At 41.5% G+C, this 24,383-nt stretch overlaps 1 protein-coding gene across 1 annotated transcript; it reads right to left on the minus strand.

Annotated features, from left to right (window-relative positions):
- Window positions 1–14,186: 14,186 nt before the first annotated feature.
- LOC130105510 (uncharacterized) lies at window positions 14,187–14,699 on the minus strand. Its single transcript, XM_056271527.1, has one exon. It carries the CDS (start codon window positions 14,697–14,699, stop codon window positions 14,187–14,189), a length of 513 nt encoding a protein of 170 aa, XP_056127502.1.
- Between the last annotated feature and the right edge of the window lie 9,684 nt (window positions 14,700–24,383).

The raw sequence follows: 24,383 nt of genomic DNA on the forward strand, positions 1-24,383 counted from the left end.
GGAGTCAATCCAGGTGAAACATTTGACCAAATTATGCAATGGGCTGGCCGCTTAGAGATGGCTATGAGATCAAATAAAGAAGAAGGAAACAAGCCATATCGAAGAGGAGTGGCAACAGCTCAATACAACAAGGACACAAAGAATAGGGTGATTTTCTGCAGCAACTGTGGAAAGCGTGGACACTCCAAAATAGATTGTTGGGCTAAAGGAGGTGGAGCAGAAGGTCAAGGTCCATCATTTAGACAGGTCAGTGCGAAAAACCATGAAGAAACCACTCAAGGGAAGACATGGACTGAAGCACAAGTCCGTCAGCTCATTGAGGGAATTATGCGTCCGCAATAGGAATCAGCGGCCCCCTGTATTAGTAAGAAAAGAGACAATCGCCTTTTCGTCAATGCATTAATAGGGGGCCACCCATGTGACATCCTTGTTGACACAGGAGCAGCCATTTCAATAACAGATCTGAACCTACCTACAACAGATGAAACTATGGAAGTTGAAGGAGTTGGAGGAGGTATCACAAAATTTCGCAAAAGTATTCAAGTTCCACTGCAAATACATGAAGATGAAGTCTTATGGACATCTTTCTGGGTTGGGCCGAATTCACAAGGAAGCCTTATTGGCATGGACATTCTTCCATTGTTGAACATGATCATATTCACTGACAGTCGTCAAATCGCTACAACAGCTGGGATAATACCACACGAAGATCGCACATGTAATTTAAGTTCTGTTGGTACAGCAAAACCAATCATCAGAAATTGGGGAAAAGATGGTGTGTGGGGTCTTCTGTGCAGTTTATATTCAGATGTTTGGGCTAAACACAAATTGGATTGTGGCAAAGCCAACATTGACCCCGTTGTTATTGAGGGACCGATACATGCCCCTCATAAACAATACCCTATCCGACCTGAAGCAAGACAAGCCGTGGAAGAGATAGTGGCAGACTTGGAAGCTGAAGGAATCATCAGACAAACTTCATCTACCACTAATAGTCCTGTCTGGCCTGTCAGGAAATCGGATAACTCATGGAGATTAACCATTGATTACACAAGACTTAACAGTGTAACACCAAAACCGCATCCTATTGTGGCCAATCCTGCCACCATTCTGAATGATATTCCAGGAAATGCAAGAATTTTCACGGTATTAGATGTACTGTCAGCTTTCTGGTCTATACCTATTGATGAAAAATCTCAAGAGAAATTAGCCTTCACAGTAGGCGCAAAACAGTATGTTTGGAACAGACTCCCACAAGGTCTTAATCTTTCCCCTGTTGTATTTCATAGAACTTTGGATCAGTTCTTAATGGAGCAAAAAGCTGAGATTGAGAGTTCAGGAAGTGTTTGCCTCCAATATGTTGATGACTTGTTGATTGCAAGCCCAGATGAAAACAGCCATATATTTGCTCTGAATGTTGTCCTACAAGCCCTTAAGAAAGGAGGATTCAAAGTCAACCCTGACAAAGCACAGCTGGCCAAAACCAAGGTTATCTACTTGGGCCAAGAAATATCTGTCGAGGGAAGGAGAATGACAACAGAGCGTGTAGAGGCATTACGGCAACTCCCAAAACCTCTAACAGTTACAGGAATGCGGAAGGTGATGGGACTTTTCAACTATTGTCGTCAGTATATTCCTGATTTTGCCAGCATCACTAGCCCCCTCATCGACTTGTACAAGGGAGGAAAGCCTGGAGTGGAACAGATAAACTGGACACCGGAAGCTGAGGAAGCGTTTACTTCTATGAAAGAGAAACTGACTTCAGCTCCAGCCTTGGGACTTCCTGATGGACGATTGCCATTTCATTTGTGGACCAGGGTGGGAGACGAGTCCTACTCAGCAGTACTGTGTCAAAAACCAGGTGATCGATACAGGCCAGTTGGATACTTTTCCACAAAGATTCCTGTTACAATGATTGGTCAACCACGATGTATACAAGCCCTCGATGGTGCCACATGGGCAGTGGATGCTGTTGAAAATCTGATAGGAGCACAGACTATCATACTGCACACTCCACACAGCATAGTGACGTTGTTGAACAATACAAACATCAAGACCATAACTGACGCGAGGAGAGCAAAATGGGAAGCAACTTTGTTAAACAAGGATTTGAGAGTGGAAATCATCAGAGACATTTCTCTTAACCCTGCAACAATGATGCTGGAACCACATGAGGGAATACCACACGAGTGTGAAAAACAAGTTGAAGAGGAAAGTCTTGGTCCTGTTAATCCAATCGCTCTTGAAAATCCAGATAAAGAGTTATGGGTCGATGGATCCAGTTATTATGTTGATGGAAAACGACATACTGGGTGGGCTGTAGTGGAAGCTGATGGAACTGTTGTGAAGAAAGGAGCTCTTTCTGGGCAATTTTCAGCACAAGTAGCTGAGCTCATAGCACTTACGGAAGCTTTTGAACTATCGGAAGGAGATCGAGTTAACATCTATACAGATAGTCGTTATGCTTTTGGGGTGGTCCATGACTACCTAGCTCTGTGGAAAAGACGTGGACTTATCACCAGCAGTGGGAGCGAAATACAACATGCTTCCATAATTCGCCGTTTGATTACAGCATGTCACTTACCCAGAGAAGCAGCCGTGATCAAAGTAAAATCACATCAATCTGACAAGTCCAAAGAAAGTCAAGGAAACACGGCAGCAGATGCAGCGGCTAGAGAAGCAGCTCTACTTCCTCTTACTCCTGTTACCTTGGTAAAGGAAAACAGCAAAGATAATCCTGAGCTCCATCTTCTGTCATATCAAATGGAGACAGATGAAGAGAAAGAGCAATGGATAAAAGCAGGAGCGAAAGAAGATGATCAAGGTATCTGGAGAATTCCAACAGGACAAGTGGTGATGCCTATCGGAACAAGAAGAGAACTGATGCAGCTGTATCATGGAAAAGTGCATGCTGGAGCAAAAGCAATGAAAGCTCAAATCAGCGAGACTTGGTGGTGGCCACGAATGATGAGAGACATTGATGATTACTGTAGGAGATGCTTGATCTGCATGAAAGCAAATGTGGGAAAATCTGTAAAGGTGCGAATGTCACATGCACCCAGACCAACAGGTCCATGGACACATCTCCAAATCGATTTCACAGGACCTTTATCACCCAGTGGAGGGTATCAATACATACTTGTAATCATGGACAGATTTACTAGATGGGTGGAAGCATTCCCTACAAAAACTTGCACTGCTGAAGCGGCAGCACGAGTAATGGTGGAAGAAGTTTTTCCTCGCTGGGGTCTTCCATATGAACTTGATTCTGACAATGGAACTCATTTCACTGGAAAATTGATGAAGGAAGCAATGAAATTGATGGGAATTAAACAGAAATTCCACATTCCCTATAGGCCAGAAAGCTCGGGCATGGTAGAGAGAATGAATCGATCATTGAAAACCGCAAGGTTGGCATAAGTTATTACCTGCTATTCTGTGGAACTTGAGAGCAACTCCAAACCGAGTTACAGGACTAACCCCTTTTGAACTAATGACTGGAAGAGCAATGGTTCTACCTCCTGATGCTCCGCCACCTGCGGGAACAGGAGGAGACTCTACTTTGTTCCAAGAAAAGTTACGACGCTATCTCGCAATGCTGGACAAAGCTACTAAAGACAATAACAAGAAAGTGCGAGAAGCTCAACAGCAATGGGATGAAAAACACACCACTACTGACATTCCACACATTCCCGAGTTAGGCAGTTTTGTTATGATCAAACGAATTGCTAGGAAAGGTTTAGAGCCTAGATGGGAAGGACCATACGAGATACTCCTAACTACTGACACAAGTGTTTGTCTTAAAGGGAAGGGTGTAGGAACAGACAGATGGTATCATTGGTCACAAGTTAAACCTTGCTTAGTGAATGAACAAAATGATAATGACGGCTTATGGCCTGATATTGAGCACTGTTCATCCATTAGCTTTAAAGATTGGGAACAAATAAGTGATGTTTAATTATTTCTCTGCTTCCATTTCAGGAATCAATTCCATTGACATTGATTAGAGATGGTTGCAAGTTATTCTTTGGAGGATGTAACTTTTATCATCAATGTTACAAAAGCAGAGTAATTTGGCCTGTGAAAGACGGGGGGTATTCTGGTAGTGCTCAAAGACGAGAAATTTGTTCAAAAGGACAATGTGAAGTTGTGGGGTTAGACCTCATAACGTCTACTAATGTGGAAATTAATTTCATTCTGAATCGTACTCACATGCTTACAATATGGGATTCGTTGGCCCAAGGGTGTATTTATCCCATAGTGTTGCCATGTGAAGGGTTTCTAAGGGATACTTCCTCGGGGACAACAAGATTCAAGGGAAATTATGTACGAGTATGGCATTCAGAAGATGAGAATGAATATTGTGAGACTGAACTAGAAACTGGGGAAATTGGAAGGTGTTTTTATCTTTCTGCGAAAAAGACAAACAAAGCTAAAACATGCCCAAATACAACTATTGCACCAGCTCATGGTATTTTGTTAGCAAAAGAAACCAAAACCTTGATAAATGAAGCCCACATGGTGCGGCAACGCATAAATTATAACTTGAAATCCCTTCTTACTGTTTTTGATCAGTCTTATTGTGGAAATTTCACACAAATAAGGGGTTGGTTGGAAAAAGAAGTTAAATATTATACCTCTGGAGATCCTCTGAGTAGTAAAAATCGTAAACCTCGAAGTATATGGGGAGACATAGCGGGGGTGTTTGGTTCTGTTAATTCAATTAGCAATACCGCTCAAATTAATCAACTAAGTGAGTACACTCAGTGGGTGGGAACAATGAGTGGGAAAGGACTCACTAAGGCCCTTCAAGGTACTCTACATATTATAGCAGCGGGTCAGCATCTTAATAATGCTGCAAAGGAATTGGCAGATGCATTAACAAAATCGTCTGATTTTGAGACGCATCGTGCGGCGTGTTTATTTTTAGCCCAGAATTTAAAGGATCAAATGGTAGAGGATATTCAGGTTATTCGAATGGGTCAAGTTCCTGAACGGATAGCGGAATCTTTGTTAATGGTTTTCGGTAATCAACTTAATTTGACTTCTGCTAAACATGTCCCGTTAGTTAAAATTGGCATTAATGAGAATTCGTTGTCAGGTTCTGGAACATTACCTTTGACTATGATATGGCCTCAATATGGGAAGCGCAATATTATGACAGTTAGGCGATTCCAATCAATGGGTGTTAGACAAGGAAATTCAGTAATTAGATTAGGAAGGAATGGATATTGGGCTGAAGGTGAAATGCCGATGATTTCTACCACAGACTGTTGTGTTGAGGAACATGAGTGGGTAATTTGCTCATGCTCTACAATGTTTAGTCTATCTCTTAATGGTTCTGCAGTTTGGGAAGTAGTTCCTTTAGATCAAGCCACAGGTGCATGGCAGGTGTCAGAAGCACAGTGGTGCATATTACATGATGGGAAAAGTGAAAATATGATATACGGAGGGAAGTTGTGTCCAATTCCTCCTGATCCATTTTGTCTTGAGATTCTCTATCCTCTTCACTTGGGTGGAATTCATGTTCCACATGTGCAATTGTTGCAGTTAGAGCCACAATGGTGGAATAATGATTTAGTAGAAGAAAGGAATTATGAACTCTTTGAAATGGTTAGAAGAGTTAAAAAGAGTGTTAAAGCAGCTCAAGAGGAGGGAATTCAAGCAATGGGTCATGTTATCGTGGCAAACGGAATAGCTAAATTGATGTCTGAGAGAAAATTAACACAAATTCCGGGAAATCTATCATGGTCGGAATGGATAGTTTTGACTATGGTAGGTGTTTTGCTGTTTCTATTAACAATACAACTCATCATATGTGTTACTAGAAGGAAGAGTACCAAACCTGTTAAGTTGAATATTATTAACCAAAAGGATAGAACCGAGAATGGGATATACGGAGTGAAATAGGAGATTTTACACATTCTACACTACGAAACACAACCTCACAAACAATGAACACCCGCTTACTGATTTACAACCCTAAGGGATAGGATCCTTTAACATCAACATTTATTTTTGTTTATTATTTTAGCACGGAACTGAAGGAGTTAATTACTTAACGAGTTCAGGCACGGGCAGAAGATTTATTACTTTTTCTTTTCTTAGATGATTGGGGTTCATTTTAAATGCTTACACATAGACGTTAAATTACACATAGCATGCGGGGACATAACATGGGTTGGGTTTTTCGTTTTCCTTTCTGTTTCTATTCTTCTATCCTTTGTCTATTTCTTGGTCTGCTATTTCTTCTCCTCACTATCACTTCAATAGGTTGGCCACCTGGGGATGATGGTGTGGAACTGACGGCCGTAGTTCCAGTGGAGGGAGATGAAGACTAAAATTTCATCTTTGAATATAATTTCATTAATTAATATTATGTATCTGTATTATTATTCTTTATTTAGTATTCATAATAAGTTGTATTATCTTATGAAGTTTAAAATGCATGAGTAGACTATAGATTGCATGGACACATGTGTTTAAGGAACATATTTTAGACACAAGGAGGGTAGCTGGGAGGATTATGTATTCTGCTTAGAGGTATGTAATGTTCACTTAGCAGAGAGTTCCAATGATGAATATACTTCAAATGTGTACAGTTGGTATGCTCTTTGCAAGAAAATGAATGTTTCAACTGATGCAAATGTACCATTTGTATACCACTAATGTATACACTGAGAAATAGTTTCTTAATGTGGAAAGTGGATTGTACCATGTGCATATACATTTCATTTTAAGCATAAGCAATATGTTTTGTTACCTTACAAGGAAGCTGTAAGACTCTCTGTGATGTATAAAAACTCAATCTTACTGTACTACAGCAGAGAAACATGGAGGCATGACTGGGTGAGAGGAAGGAGAAACACGAAACGCATAGACCTGGCATGAATATAACATCTTCTCAGAGTTTCTCTCCTGACATATAAGAATAAAAATCTTTCTTGGCAAGATAACTGGTGTCTGGTCCCGTGAATTAAATAATAACGGGGAAAAGGCTTAATTCCAAGTCTACACATGCCTTAAGACATGTTTATCAAACTTTAACACAAAACTTTTTTTCTAGTGTTTTATCAGTAACTCTTCACAATAAGGTTCCATTTGTTAATATTAGTTAACTATTAGTTAATATAAACAATGGGAAAAAAAACTCTAAAGCATTTATTATTTATTCTTAGTTGATGATAATTTCAACATTTTCTAATAAACTTATTAAAAATAAATGTTGTATCTGGTAACATTATTTAAGGTACCTGAGCTAAAATGAACTGACAATGAGCAGTTGCATGTTTTTAAATGATGTTTTATTAAGTTAGTTAAGTTCGGGAGGAGCACGTTCAGATAGTTAACACGGGTGGAGAGCACTCAGCAATCAATGATAAGAGGTTTATATAGATTCAGCAGTCTCACCTCAATCCATTGACAGTTTTGCAGCATCCCTCCACTACCCCTTCTCCACTCTTCTAGTCCTAACCATTTACATACAGGGGGGAGTACTCTGGGTTCGGGCCGAATTCCGAGCTTGGATCCCTCCCCCCGGACAGCACGCCAAATACGCATTAAACTTTACTCCCTCTAATTGTATGTAAGTGACGGGACCAGCGGTGAAGACTCTGTGCTGGACGGGACCAGCGGTGAAGGCTCTGTGCTGGACGGGACCAGCGGTGAAGGCTCTGTGCTGGACGGGACCAGCGGTGAAGGCTCTGTGCTGGACGGGACCAGCGGTGAAGGCTCTGTGCTGGACGGGACCAGCGGTGAAGGCTCTGTGCTGGACGGGACCAGCGATGAGACAGTCACGGCGGGACGAGAATCAGGCAGGACATGAAGATCAGGCTCGGCCATCTTGGCTGGAGACAAGGGTTCAGGCAGGATGTGGAGATTGGGCTGGTCCAGAATGAGATAATCAGCCTGGTAGGGCATGATATGAAGATCTGGCAGGTCAGGCGAGAAGAAAGGATCCGGCTGGTCAAGGATGATGAGACAATCAGGTTGGTTAGGCGTGACGTGAAGATCTCTTGGGGCTGGCTGTGTCCCGAACTGAGGCACGACACTCTCCAGACACCGGATGACGGTCGCCCTCCAGTCCAATCCAGTGGTATCTGGCAGGTGTTACGGCCTGAGCCTCATGTTAATTTGTGTGTATTACTTTGGCTGATCTGGTTCTCTCACTCTTGGAATAGGCTCCGCCCCTACACACCTGCAGCCTGTTTAGTGATGTTCTGGGCTGGATATATAATGGGAGAGCGGAAGTAGAAGGGGGCGGAGGTTGACCAACTACGATTTCTTTCCATAGCGGCGTGATCGCTTCGATCCCTGTTTTAGCTCTGTCAAGAGCTTGGCGTGCACTGGAGGAGAAGGGCATGAGTGGACGGACGAGAGAGCCCTGTGCGCGTCAGGATGTTTCCGCCAGCCGCTGATAAGCTGTGTTTCTATGTTGTTTGTTTCAGTGTCTTGTGGGTCTATGGTTGTTAATCTCTGTCAATATTATCTATTGTCTTCTGACACGTGAGTCGTGTTCTAAGAATAAATCGTTAAACGGTTATATCTTGCATTTCGTGACTTTATGTTGCTTACCCCCTCCTTTAACGAGCACTTCAATAGTGGGGTTCGTAACACAGGTCTATCCGATGATTAAATGTGGCCCCGATCCGGAACAAGGTGCACAGGCAGGCCCGCATTAATGCACGGGCTTACTGGGGCTGAAGCCCCAGGGCCTATATGAAGACAAGGGGCCAATCATAAGCCCAAAAAAAATCACATTGTTTTGTAATTTGTCGAATTTTCTGTCAATCACTTGATATTCGTGTTTTTGGCTGCTGATTGATCCAATTTACAAGTGACCCACGTGGGAAGCATGATATGACAGCCTATCAGAATGTAGAGAAACAGTTGCGTCATCTTCTCTAGTAGTCTATTCAAATTTATGCCAGTCACAGAGGCTGATGATAGCTATCAAAATGTTGAGGAAGAAAAAGTTTGAGAGTGGTGCTCATAAACGAAAAATATCGCGTCAGAAAGAAAACAGTGAGAAGGAATTGTTAAAAAAGATTCCAAAGCTAACAGGATTTTTTAAACCTGCAAATGAAGGTGAGTCGAGCTCATTAAGCGGAGCACCGATCGATGAACAGCAAACAGGCGGGCAGTGTTAATTTCGTTGACGAATAATTTGCGTAATTATTTTCGTCAACAATTTTTTCACAGACGAAAACGAGACGATACGGTCCCGACCCGAACATATGGCCTACACATATACAGACAGCGCGCGAGGACTGAATTGAGCTCTCTTTCGTGTCTGAATGGACAAATACACACAACATTATGTCTAAATGTCCGTTTTAGAGAGTATTCACGTAAACACAGTCGGTTATGTTTTACAGAATGTACAGTTGTGATAATATTGGATGTGCATCAGTGTAATTGGATCTGCGCACTCGGTCTTAAAGTGACAGTGACAGAATAAACCTAATGCCGTCTGTACACTTAATATTAATCAAACAACAAAATAAAAAGAGAAAAGCATTCACTGCTCTTTAATAGCTTTAATATGGATTAATTATACTTAAATTATACAAATAAATATGTCTGCTTGAAAGAATAAAGAATGATGTAGGCCTATGTAAGTTAAAGACTGCATAATCATTAGTTGAAGAAAAAAAAGACTGTTCTACTTTTGGAGAAGAAGTGTTTTTATTTAATTTTAAGATATTATGTTATGTCACCGTGCTAAATCTGCGTCTGTACAGTATTGCATGTTCAAACTTTAAAAATTATTCATATTAACAGGTTAATAGATGTTTTCTACGGGAATATATAATGGGTTTGGAAATTTTTGAGAAATTCTAAATTAATGCATTAGAATTTCACTAAACCCATTCGATTTTAGTCGACTAAATCTACTTTAAATTTAGTCGACTAAAATCTTATTGTATTTCGTCGACTAAAACTAGACTATTTACTGCTTTCCAGTAGCCTGTGCTGTGGAGGTTTTACATTGCTGTTGTTGTGGATTTTTTTATGGAATACTGTTTTCGTTAGGAAATAAGTTTCTCTCGGGGAGAGAAACTTATTTCTGCTTTTGTTGTATAGACAAACGTGATCATTAGACTTTTTTTTTTATTGTGGGCCTACAAAACCTCTCAGCCCCAGGGCCTAACGGCAGGTTAATGCGGGCCTGTGCACAGGCTCTCGTCGTTGAGATCGCTGTTGGCAACAATCCGGCAAAAGCCTAGGGTGAAGGATAAAAGATTTTGGCTCTCCTGGGCCAGGACGATAATCCTTACCCCATCGTCCATTTTAGGGCGGTCGGTTGTTCTGTCACGGTGTGGTGTGGGTTGAAGAAGACTCAAAGTTCAAAGGCTCCAATACAAACGCTTTACTTAAAGTTTACTCACAGGCAGGATGACAGGCAAACACACTCTAAACACAAATAACAACCGACAAGGACTGACTGAACTGAAGGGAACTAAATACAGAGACTGATGAACATTGATTAGTGAAGACAGGTGAAACAGATGATGATTAACAAGACAGGTGAAACAGATGAACTAATAAAGACACGTGACATGAAGACAGCAGACAACTGTGACACGTAGGCCGTTTCTCAATATGCGTTCTTGTCTGTACTTGTGTTCTTGTGGACTTGTGAAACGTCATCAGTCACTGCCCAAGTACTGTTCCAATTCAAAGTTCACATCTAGCCAAGTCCAGTTCAAATCCCCGGATGTGTTCTTGATCCGCCCCGTTTACCGAGGATGCACCGAGAGGTGACTTGTGCGGACTTGAGACAGCCAGGTATCCCAGAATGCATCTCGCACCAACCAGCAAGCGCCAATAGCAGAGGAGAAAACCCGCGTAATATCAAAATACTACTGTTAATGTGTCATGAAATGTAATTTTAACAGTGTTTCAGGCGAGAATGTGGTTGTTTAAAACTCAAATCTGTGGTTTATTTATAAAGATAGCGCCTATTTGAAAAATGTCTCTGACGTTTTCGGAGTTGTGACATCCAGGCGTTCACCGCGGGTGTTCAACGCTCATCAACCCCGACTGGAACAGCTTTTCCTCCTCGGCTAGTGCGTCTGACATTTGCCGCTGGCTCTGATGTCTGGATAAAGTTGACGTATAATTCGTCTTGTGTATAAGTCGATCTTTGGTCTCGTTAAACTATTGTTTGTTCCTTGGCAAAAAATCGTTTTAGCTGAGGGCAAAGTGAAGTTTCATAACTTTATATATTTAGGCTATTTAACTTTAACTTTGTAGCCTATTAGAGAGCTTACTTATGTTTGAATTGTTTGCCTTATTTATCATTGTAGATATTATTGATCATTAAAACTGACATTTAACAAAAAGAGACAGGGTTGTGTAATTTTATTTTATATACTTTAAAATATATATATTTTTATATTTATTTTAACATTCTCTTCACTATGTACAATAAAATAAAATGACACAACCTTGTCTCTGTTTGTTAAATGTCAATAAAAATAAATAATGTTTCATATTTTTAAAATGAAAACAAAAAGATCATGTTCATGTTGTTATAAATATATGCAGTGAAGATAATAGGCTACGCGTTGCCTGAACCACATGGCCATTAGGCTACTATGTTTAAGATTTTTAAATGAAAAGAGGCAGGGTGGTGTTTTATAACATATTTCGTTTTATTGTTGACGAAAAGAGGCAGAGTTGTAGCATTTCGTTTTATTCTTGCCTAAAATATACATAAAGAGATAACCAGAGTAGCCAGAGCGTGCTGAGTGACGCGATCAAGAACGCACTGTTCCATTTGCAGAATAACTGGACTTGCGTCCTCTCGTCCTCGGGAGTTCGTTCTCCTGAGTCGAACTTGGCAAGTCCGAACTGCCAAGGACGCAAGTCCGAAGTTTGCGTACTTGGTATTGAGAAACGGCCGTAGACTCCGGTCACTAGATTTGGGAACAGCTCATGTCTTCACTCCAGAGCTTGTTAGTATAGTCCAGGGGGGGAAAACATCATGTTTTTAACAATAATACATTTTATCCCACTTATAAAGAGAAAGAAATATACAGAAATAATGAACGCGCCTTGAGGTTATTTAAGCATTTAACTGCAATGTTATCTATTTCTTGTTGTTCTCCCTAATTCCCAAGGGGATTTGAAAGTTCCCTAAATTGGTCTCTTCATTGTTCAAGCATTGCAGTTCTTTTTCATTGCGCAGTCTTTCTGCTGTCAATAAGATGGCACTGAAAAGACAATGAGCACTATTCTTTATGTTGAGAAATTAGCCATGACCAGCCAAATTATAATCTCTGATCTAAGATGTCTCATTCAGCCAAAGTGGAAAGTTCAGTATTACAGTATTAAGCCTTTACATGCTTGAATAGGTTCTGGGAAACAACTCCATGTTAACCTAGCAGTTTGTCAGTGAGATAAAAAAATAAAAAGTGTGGCAGGATGGACAACATGCCGGACAAAATGTAAGATTATTTGCTACTCAAACAACAGCTCAAACCCTTGGCGTTACCTTTGACCCTGTCAACGTGTACTCTTGAGTAAAGAATGCAAGGCAGAAACTATAAATAAAGTGAACTACAAGTGAATAGAATTTTTGTGTTTTTATTTTTTTGAAAGAGTTCTTAAGTTAAATACTGGAAAATCCAAATTATCAAAATTGTCAAAAAGAAAAGCCAGGGCAACCAAACTGGTGTCTATTCCAAGTATTCAGAAAGAGGAAGTTTAAGGAGTCATAACCTAGTATTACCTTGGATACCCACGCTCTATTATAGTCTTTCAGGCCCTTCTAAAAAAGAAAAGTGGAAAAAAAGTAAACACAGAGCTCCTCTGACCCTTATTTCTGAATGCATTATTGTCTCGCGAGATCTGATGCGATATTTTGGCTGTCGTGGATGGTCATTTTAATAATGCAAGTGAGGGGCGTGTTGATTGGTGGCAGGAAGGAGGGGGCTTGACACCGCAGGTAACTTCAGCATATCATTCCAAAATGACATCATGGCGCAAGTTGTGAATGAACCCGACTTGGCCGCGACCTACGGAATTCAACCATATATGTTTGAGCCAGACTCTGAACCAGAGCTGGAAACGGAAGATATATTGTCAATGGAAGGACGTCTACATCAACATGTCTCTGAATGGTAAAGACAATCATTTTGACTGAGACATACATTAACATCAGTAACGAGCTAAAACGTTTGTTGCTATTTTCTCCCACATAAGTTTACCTTTTATTTAATGTCGATTACATTAACGGAGATGTAGTCTACTTTTTTTTATCAGCTTACAGTGGTTATAGAGATCAATGTTTGCTATCATGTGTTGTTTTTGCCTTGTTTCACGTTGTGGTTTTTTAGACATTCAATATTTTTCATCTACAGACATGTAACGTGATGATTCCTGTGTAAAATGTTTAGCGCAGACACCTAACGTTGAGCCAGTTGATAGGGTTGTTGGAACAGCGTCATTAAAAATGAATTTCATCCACTGGTCCCTGGTAGTTTGGTCCGTTTTTGGTAGAGAAAACACATTTGAATGTTGATTCTGGCAGTCAACCACAGAGCAACTCACGTGTGCACTACATTTCTGCATCTTTCTTGACTGAATATGAGGGGTAGAGGGGCAGGGCGGGCTTCCTGCAGCATATGTCTGCGGTGTCCATATATGGTATATCCTGCCCCGTCTTGACGTCAAGTCGGGGGAGAAATTAAAATCTCGTATTTGAGTGCGCGTGCACGTGGGCTGGTTTACGAACCCTGGGGTAAACAAACGCTTCACTTTTGAATATCGGCTTCCCGGCCAATGTTTAATCGTTAGGCAATCATAACATACATTGATTCTCGTGGAAAAGTGAAAATGACAGGTTATGACTCCTTTAATAAAGTGGACATACTGTTGACAGCACAGAATTAGAAGCATTGTTTCTTTATACCCAGAATGGCGAGAGGAGAAGGTCCTGTGTAATTTTTTGATGTTTAAATATTTTCTCCTATCCTATCCCATTTTAATATGTAGAGACCGCTATAAGAAAAGCTGATTTTTCCTCCCAAATGTGGCTCTACAGAGCAAAAAGTTTGGGGGAGGAATATCTGCTTATAACAACCAATGGAAGACAGGAGAAGTGTTTGGAAAACGTGTTTGAAAACAAAAGGTTTTACAAATCATTATATATGAATTTCTGTTTGGTGGTACTAGTGTTACAAGTCAGAAGGGACTGACACAAGGATACAAGTAATATAATGTTTATTGAACAACCAGGTGAAAGTTCGGCAGTGCAGGTGAAGGAATGTGGGTGAGAAGAGATCCAGAGGTTTCTCTGGATCGGGATGAACCAGGAGAGGAGAGGTGGTGAAAGACTTCTTGAGGGACTCGAAGGCTTGGGTGGCAGCAGGTGTCCAGGACAGAGACTTGGGCTTGTGTCGAAGGAGGTGAGTAAGTGGACTGGCAATGATACTGTAGTTCAGGATTAAGCGACGGTAGAAATTGGAGAATCCAAGGAAACGTTGGAGTTCCTTAATAGTTGTGGGTATGGGCCAGTTGCGGATGGCATCCACCTTCCCCTCTCCCATCCGGATGCCACTGCTATCGATGTGATAGCCAAGGAACTGCACTGAGGGTTGGTGAAAAGAGCACTTTTCTGCTTTCAGGAACAACTGGAAATCCCTCAGGCGTTTCAGGACCTCCGCAACGTGGTGGCGATGTTCAGTCATACTCCAGGAGTAAATCAGGATATCATCTATGTAGACCAAGACAAACTTGTGGAGGAACTCCCGGAGTACCTCATGTATGAAATCCTGGAATACGGAGGGGGCGTTGGCCAATCCATATGGCATAACGAGGTACTCGTAGTGGCCTGTAGGGGTCACGAAGGCCATCTTCCATTCGTCCCCCTCACGTATCCGGATGAGGTTGTAGGCGCTGCGGAGGTCCAACTTGGAAAAAACAGTGGCACCTCGGAGATGTTCCAGTGCAGCGGGGACGAGAGGAAGGGGGTAGCGAAACTTGAGACAGTGATCCAGTTGAGTACGCAGTAATCTAGACAGGGCCGCAAGCCTCCGTCCTTCTTCGCCAAAAAAAAAGAAGCTGGAAGCAGCAGGGGATATAGAAGGGCGAATGTAACCTTGATCCAGAGCCTCTTTGATGTATTCCACCATGGCCTTCTCCTCCGGGAGTGACGGGATAAATCTTCCCACGGGGCACTGACTCAACCTGAAGCAGATCGATGGCACAATGGAGGCCCGCTGGGGACAGAAAACATCACTGAAATGGGCATAACAAGGCGGAACGTCCACCGAAAGTTTCTCCACTGGACTTTCAATGGATGTAGAGCAAAGAGGCAGCTGTCTGGCCCGAGGAGCAGCCGGCACTGGCAGTGCAGAAAAACAGTTTGGGAAGCAGCAGTCCCCCCACTTCAGTATTTCGCCAGTCCTCCAGGATTGTGCTGCTCCAACCATGGGCGCCCTAAAATCACATCAGCGGGGGATTCCTCCAAAACCAGCAAATGTTGTTGTTCTACGTGTAGGGCTCCTATTTGAAGCTGTATGGGACCAGCACAGAGACGTACCTGTTTACGGCTGAGGGGTCTGCCAGTTATCGAGTGAATTTGGTAGATGGACTGCGTGGCGGTAGACTTGAGCTTGAGCTGACGGCAGAGGGCTTCAGAGATGAAGTTGCCTGCTGACCCTGAGTCAAGAAGGGCGATGAGTGGAATAGTAACATCGGCAGGAGTTAAATTCACAAAAGTAGAGAGTGGTTTCAAGTTATCAAACGTAGGAATTATAGCACTCACCATGGGACGAGGAGGGCGAATGGGACATTTAGAGATGAAGTGCTTAGAGGAACCACAATATAAACACAGACTCTGGGTCAGCCGTCTATTTCGTTCAGTGCGAGTCAACCGTGCGCCATCTATCTGCATGGGTTCGTCGGCAGGTTCTGGAGGGCTGATGGACTCAGGTCGACGAAGAGATGGAAGAGTGAGTGGCAGGTCCTGATGCTCCTCGAGACATGACTGCATATGAGTTGCGAAGCGGGTGGAAAGTTGAATAAAGCGTTCTAGTCCGATGGAATCCTCGTAGGCAGCAAGATGCAATCGTACGCGAGGATTCAGACCTTGACGATACGTGGTGAGCAAGGCTTGTTCATTCCATCCGCTAGCGGCAGCTAGTGTATGAAATTGCAGGTCATATTCACTCACAGACATTGAACCTTGTTTTAACTGGTACAGTTGCTCTCCAATCAAAGCCAGGTGGGCTTCCCGAAAACTTCTCTGAGATGAGGGAAAAAACTGGAGAGAGATTGGATTATAGAACTCTTCTGGGACCAGAGTGATTCGGCTCAGCGTAGTGCTTTGCCATTCAACTGTGAAATTACAAACGCAACTTTAGCAAGGTCATTTGGATACAGGTGTGGTTGCATTTCCAAGACCAGTGAGCATTGTAAGATGAACCCATTGCAATCCTCCGCCGATCCTGAGAAGGGCGTCGGTCGGGCCATGGGACTGACTAGCACCGGTGGAGAAGTAGTGACGACAGTGTCGGTGGAAGTGGACGCTGTGGGCGGCGCTTGTGGAGCGGACGGTAGAGACTGACGGACATCGTCAACGAGTTCCTGGAAGGGATCCGCGGTGCTCATGCTGGGGTTCGTCGGTCTTCCCTTTGTTGGTCTGGTATTCTGTTACAAGACAGAAGGGACTGACACAAGGATGCAAGTAATATAATGTTTATTGAACAACCAGGTGAAAGTTCAGCAGTGCAGGTGAAGGAATGTGGGTGAGAAGAGATCCAGACGATCAACCTCGGATAACATAGTTCGAATACTTGCAGTTGGTGATGATGAAGACAAACTGGAATTTGCGAAGACTCAGGAGAATGAACTGGTGATTAGGATCAATGTTGTTGACTCAGAGAAATCACACGGAGACTGGATAGTAGATATTGGAGTCCAGGAGGTAAGCACAGCGTTAGCGTCTTGATGCGAACGATACTGGACAAAGAATGAGAGAGAGGTTTATAAGCAGGAGGTGATTGTCGTACTGATGATGTGCAGGTGTGTGATCAGTACTCAGGAGAGGGAGTGCGCTGTGATTGTGTGAGGGTGGAGCCTGGCGTGGTTGTGACAACTAGCACAGAAATTACACAGCTCAGCTTTAATTAGGGCCCAAGCCCTGAAAGGGCGAAGGCCCTGTTGTTTTCCTTAGGATACATTTTTTTAAAATGTTCTATCGACTATTCGGGCACTCTTGGGGGCCTTAACGTGCTCAAAAACTCTTGAAACTTTGCACACGGGTCAGAACCCGCGGCCATCAGGGCCGGGCTGAAGATGGTACCCGGGCGTGGCAGGGGGGCTCGACAGCGCCCCCTGGAACGCGGTCCGAAAACTTGGTCCATAAATCAAACACGCTTGCATGGAATAATATGAAACTCGGTACACTTATAGATCTCATCGGTTCATATATACTTCATGCTCTGATTTTTTACCCCAGCCCAACAGGATGTCGGCTATTTAGGGTTGTTTGGAAAACCCACGGCACGAAACTCGGTCAGCATGAAGTCAAGACACTGAGGAGGAAAAATTGCCAGGGGATTTTTGATATCTCGAACGGTTTGGCCGTGGCGAGGAAACTAATTTATGGCGAGAAACAAGAAACAGGAAGTGTGTTATAACTTCTGCATACATTAACTGATCTTGATGAAACTTCAGCAGTGTGTTCGCTGTAAGAGACCGATCACATGGATGTGACTATTGTGAGTCAAAGTTATAGCGCCACCAACTGGCAGCAGGAAGTGTGTCACTTTCAAAATGCTTTGAAATCACCCTCTTATTTTTACCCGATTTGCTTCAAACTTTATGTGTATAATGTAAACACACGGCAGATGTAGACCTGTGAAAAGATTATTGATATCTTAGATACTGTTGCCATGGCAACGCATCAAACTTTAATATTCTTGTTTGATGCTTTTGAGACTCTTAGTATGCTTGAAATTGCATAAAACTCGACAGACACATTACATTTATTAGCCAGTAGACATGTGCAAAGTTTCAGAAACGGGCGTGGTGAGGGCTCAGTAGCGTCACCTTTTGTCAAAAGTGGGGGGATTAGTTTTATCTACAGTTACAAAAATCGGTATGTATATTGTTCTCCTCGAGCCGGACAACTTTCTAATTGACAGTCATTAGCTCCGAACAACACGAAGTCAGATATTTTGGTTTGAATATGGTGAGCCTCTCTCTGAGCCTACGTCTCTGTATGGCAAGCCCTTTTAACATTTAAAAGCTAAGTTTGACTATCCGGAATTAACATTGTAGATATCAACAACGTCTTTCTGACTAGTCGTAATTACATTTTGGATAGTTTGTATTATCATTTAAGATATCTGTAACGTAATTGTGACTAGTCGAAACGACAGATAGAGATATCTGTAATTCAGTTTTGACTAGGCAAAGATATCTGCAATGACGTCATTGAAAACGACATTCAACTCGTCACACATCTTAAATGACAATCCAAATTAATTTCAAGATATCTATAACTTGATAATAAATATCTACAATTAAATTATGACTATCCCTAACTCCAGTTTGAGATATCTACAACGCCATTTTGACTAGTCAAAACTTAATTTAAGATATCTGCAAAGGAACATGTAGATATCTTGAATTGAGGTTAATTAAAGATATCTTGAACTGGAGTTATGACTAGTCAGAATCAAATTGTAGATATCTCAAACTGGAATTATAGATATCTACAATTCAGTTGCAGATATCCGTAATTCACATAGTGGATATCTCCAACTGAATAGTAGATATCTGTATTGATAAACCCCATTCAAATGAATGTCAAAAGTGATGTCATTTGTCCTAGGAAGAGTGTCTTTGTGGATATCTGAAATGACAATTATGGATAGGAAGAATGTAGTTGCGGATATCTGAAATGTTCTTTTTGACTAGGCAATACTGAATTACAGATATCTGCAACACATATCCAGTCTAGCTGTTAAATGTTAAAATGGATTGCCATATCTCTGTGTCTGTGCCTGTCTGCGTGTGTGTGCTTGTGTGTGTGTGTGTGTAGGGGAAGGGGGAGGGGGGCTAGATTAACCATTTCACTGCTGTGTGGTTTGGCCTGCATTAAAAAAGAAAATAAATGTCTTAAGCCTTGTATTTTTTAAATAAGTTTTATTAATAAAGGCATTTAACCAGTTTAATTGTAGTGCATAGACAATAGTTTTATATAATTAGTTTATTAATTAAATTAACTTGGTCCATAAACTTGGTCTGAATATTTGGTCCATAAATCAAACACACTTGCATATAATAATATGAAACTCGGTACACATATACACCTCATCGGGCCAAACAACTTTCGTGCTCTAAGTTTTAAGCCAGCCCAACAGGAAGTCGTCTATTTTGGTCTGAATGTTAATGTTTTTTCTGTCGATATTGGAACGTGAGTGAAGTACAAAGCCTATAATAAAGAATAGTTTAGCATCCAAATACATCGCAAATGTTAAAACAGTTTGATTCGAATGAGAGAGTAATGTGAGCCCAACACAGCTTACTTTCACTTTCGCTTTAAATTATTTCGGTTATTTATTATTTATGTTTTTTTTTATTCTTGTTCTGTTCTGAATATCATTCAATTTAAATTATTGCTTGTGGAATATTTTGAGTGTATCATAAAAGCAGAATAAATCTCTCATTTAGTGATTCCCTAGTTATTTTTTTATTTCAATTTTTTCATTGTTCTAATCAGGTAAGGCAAGTAATATTCTCTGATATATATATTGCAATATAAATAAATAAATAAATAAATATATATATATATATATATATATATATATATATATATATATATATATATATAAAATATAGCTGCGAGCAGCGATGAAAGGGCCAAAGCCGGCGGCACCGCCACCCCGGTGCCTTTAGGTGCCACCGGCTTGGGCCCGTCATCGCTGCTCGCAGCTATATTTAACAACTTACTTTCATATTTAAAGCCAATGCGAAACATGCAATAGCCGTCATTTCACCATCTAGGTTAACTATAGACCTGATATAGTCCGGCTATGAGTAACCCACTTCTATAGCCAAAATAACCTTGAATTTGGTTACATGTCGTTTTTGCCAAAATAACTTGCGAGATGTATGATATTCCATCATGTAAGCAAAGTCGCACGCATCACACACATGACCAGCGTCGGCCAATAGTGAGCCTATGTGTGACGTACAACACAGAAGCGCTGCGCAGTTACACTACGTGAACTCACTCAAGGCCCACAGAGAAGGAAATTAATAGTTGAATAAAGTCGTTGTTATTTTAAAAAAAAATTTGCGCACAAAAAAGTGATCTCATCGCTTGATAAACTTAAGATTGAGCCGCTGTTGACACTTGGACTATTTTAACGATGTCTTTAATAACTTTTCTGGGCCGGCAAGTTTCAATCCCTTAGAAGCCTATGGAGGAGTGAGACAGCTCTCAGATTTAATCAAAAATATCTTAATTTGTGTTCCGAAGATGAACGAAAGTCTTACGGGGCTGGAACAACATGAGGGTGAGTAATTACTGACAGAATTTTCATTTTTTGCTGAACTGTCCCTTTAACTCTCAATAAGAGAGTAAACAAGTTTTAAGCTGCTTAAATTTCAATGATCAAATCAAAAACAATCTGCATAATACCATAGTAGAATGCATCTGAATGTATCCAATTTATCTAAAACAACCACTTCTATTCATAACAGCATCACCACTATCATTAAAGAGTAAAAAATTAATAAATAAATAAAAAGTCAATATAAAACCATACCATAGCAACCCGGTTTACTTCTGTAAAATATATTTCTGAGTTTCTGAACAGAATATTTCAACAAGAAAAAATGAATTGGATTGAGATTTTTAACTAAATATGGGGTTCATTTTGATTTCATGGTGCCTTAAAATTTTCTAGAGTATCAAATGATAAATACGCATACACTCACTCCATTAGCTCTTTCTACAGCTCCTCTGTAGAATATTTTTCGAGTGAGTGTGGTCTCCTCAGATGAAGCTCTGTAAGCCAGCGCTGGTAGACGGCCACAGGGTTGATGTTCCAGTGTTTGTGGAAGGAGATTGGGCTCTGCTGTGCCAGAAGTTCTTTCACATAATCTGTCAGGCCTGTGGTCAGAGAAGAGACCATGGATTATACCAGATTATACAACCTAATTTATAAAGACGCATCTGTGAACTTCTTGTACTATTTGTGAACGTAAAATTGTTTCTCAAATGCTACTGAACAATTTATAAATGGTGTTATGTAAAACTTTTCTTGTCTTTTCCGCCCGCCCATTGATAATTCTGTTTTTTGAAATATAATTTTCAAACCTCCTAAGCCTTTTAAAGGGATAGTTCAACCAGAAATTAACATTCTGTCATCATTTTATTACCCTCATATTGTTTGAAACCCATATGGCTTCTTTCTTAAGAGGGAACTGTCAGAAAAATGTCCTATCTGCCTTTTTCCACAGTGAAAGTGAATGGTGGTGATGACACTAGTTCAAAATGGAGTCAGTAAGATAATCATCTATCATATGGCTTCAAAAGACTTGGAATATAGTGCACAAGAGTAATGTATAGTGTATAGAGTATAGTGCCCTAGTCCCTATTTACTTTCATTGTATAAAAGAGAGCAGTGTGAATATTCTTTAAAACTTTTCCTTCCAGAAAAAAATGGGTTTAGGGTTTGGAACAGCATGACAATGACCAACTGATTACATAATTTATGAGTAAACTATTCCTTTAATTAACAATCAAATAGATGGAATATATTAATTTTATAAATGAGGCTCTAGGGAGTATAAACTAAGCCGGTACAAGGAGATAATAAACCTGTCTGCCTGCACCCTCAATTCTGCGGTGAACTATACACAAGATTGCTCTTGCAGCAACAGATTTCAGCTTATTTGTTGCTCTGCTTGGGTGCCAAAGTATGGCACAGGCAACAATGAAAAAAGAATCGCAGACAGCCGCAGCCACCTGACAAATGTTCTGACACAGGCAACAATGAAAAAAGAATCGCAGACAGCCACAGCCACCTGACAAATGTTCTGCACCCCAACTCTCCTGAACACCATCCTGTAAGAATATAGAAACTTTACTCTATGGAACACGCTCTACTGGACATCATTCAGTTCACACAGGAATTGATTCTGAAGTGCCTAACGATTTAGGACAGCTAACAATGTGAAAAGTTAACATGTCCAGTCTCAAGTGAAAGTGAGTCATGCCACCATTGTGTCTTTCACAAAGTACCTTGCAATGGGAAGTTAATGTCTGCTAATTTGAATGCTAGAAGTAAACAAAAACCCACCTGAGGACAGTTAAAGGGTAACTAAACACTAAAACAACTTTTTTTAGTTAATTATCTGTAAGAATGGAGCTTCATAAATGCTGTTCATTGATTCGAGTACAGTTTTTGACATTTGGGTATAACGTATTTTAATTTTCAAATATATGGTGTAAAAACGTCTGAGTGCTGCCCTCTTCAGGTTAAACGGAAAGCTCCTGCAGTAGGGGTACTCTCTGACTTAGGGTACTCTCTGACGCTACTCTGTCACGCCCTTGGTGCGAGCTCACCACGCTCTTGGCAGCCCCTGGTATAAAAGCATCTGGTTCCGTCAAAACTACTGTAGCGAGTCAGGAGTTGGAAATTGTACGAGTATTGAAAATGATCAGGAGCAGGAGGATAGATATATATTAGCATCTAGTTAGCATAGCATTTATATAGTTATTTAGATTATTTCGTGTAGCCTAGGTAGTTAATTCTCGCCTATCGCTCGAGTGTGCAACCTGCATTTTACAAGGGATTGCTTCTCCAACGCAATGGAGGAGGAAATGGGCTTCTCCACCACACGCCAAACGCTGCTCTTCCTGCATGAACTCCACCGCAGCGGCGTCATGATGTGAGTGAGCATATATTTTTAATCACAATTTATGTTCCTTCCTATTAGGCTAGTTAATCCTCTGGTGTCGACAAACGCGCCGGCGCGATTTGCTGGATATTTTTTCACATAGCAGCAAAATATACTGCACGTAATAGTATTAATAATCCTGGAAAAAATGACCTCAAAATGACTGAATATAAGAATAATCGGATGCCGATCGCGATGCGGGAGTTAAGTTTGAGCCAGCGGCTCGACTTGATATGGCTCTGGCCCTGTGTCCACAGACAATTCACCCTCCTCCACTTCAGGTGAAGGTGAGGGATAAAAGTTCTCGACTTCAAATGACCGCTCTGTTGCAAAGCTACTTGCGTCACTCCATTTTAGCAAGTCTGACAGCAGCTGTCACTGTGGGTCTCAGGTGCACGCCCCCCCACTCAGCCCTGCCCTCGGTTCGTCCCCTCTATCTCCGCTGGGCTCTGCCCACTTTTCCAGCATTTTTCAAATATTGCCAGTGGGTGGAGTCAGTCTCTGACCAGGGGTTTAGTTACCCTTTAAGCACCAAACTGTTAGGACACATTGATAGCATGACAAAACAGGTAGCATGGCACTACCAACACCATGTTACTACGTGTTTGCTAAGGGAATCTGAGTGGTTGCTTTTAGCGTGTTGCTAGGTGGTTGCTTAAAGTATAAGCAATAGTAATAGCTAAGCAGACTGTATCTGTAAAGCGTGACGTAATTTTCATCATTAGGAGGGTCCGTGGTGATCCGAGTGCAGCCCAATTTTTAGTAGGGGTTCAATCTTCAGCTGGCTGGCAGGAGCTGCCACTGGCATGTCACGTGACCTGTCAGTGGCTGGCTAGTTGTCTGGCAGTCTGCTTTTGGCAAGTTTCAGAAACCATTGATTTTTGACAGTTGATCAGACTGGCAGCTTACTGAGTCACTGACGCTTTGTTCAATGGCCGACTTTATGAGCGTCCACCAAAGCGTCAATTTGGTGCCAGTCTGATCACGGCCATTTGACTGGTTTAATTGGGATAACCGTCCCCAAAACATCAATCATAATAAAGAACATAATCATATCAATAGTTGCATAATAAATGAGCTAGAAAGGTAGGAACACAAAACACAAAACCTGCCAAAAATCAATGGTTTCTGAAACTTGCCAAAGGCAGACTGCCAGACAACTAGCCAGACACTGACAGGTCAAGTGACATGCCAGAATCAGACTGGAAGCTGCCAGCCAGCCACTGACAGGTCACGTGACATGCTAGTGGCGGCTCATGCCAGTGGCGCCTCCTGCCAGTGGGGGCTCCTGCCAGCCAGCTGAAGATTGAACCCCCACTCCCAATTTTTGTGACCGTGCGGACAGTGCGCGTACAACAAAGCATGTGCGAGTGACTGGGGCGCTTTGAAAACAAAATCCACTATACTGTTCACGCGCCCAACGCGTATTTTCACGCTTACAGCCAAAG

Source organism: Rhinichthys klamathensis, unplaced genomic scaffold (genome assembly GCF_029890125.1).
Source record: "Rhinichthys klamathensis goyatoka isolate OS25496 unplaced genomic scaffold, OSU_Roscu_1.1 h1tg000321l_1, whole genome shotgun sequence".
In the NCBI taxonomy this organism is placed as follows: domain Eukaryota; kingdom Metazoa; phylum Chordata; class Actinopteri; order Cypriniformes; family Leuciscidae; genus Rhinichthys; species Rhinichthys klamathensis.

Coding starts and splice junctions, on each gene's coding strand:
- LOC130105510 (XM_056271527.1), bottom strand. CDS start 14,699: ATGACTGAACATCGCCACCACGTTGCGGAGGTCCTGAAACGCCTGAGG.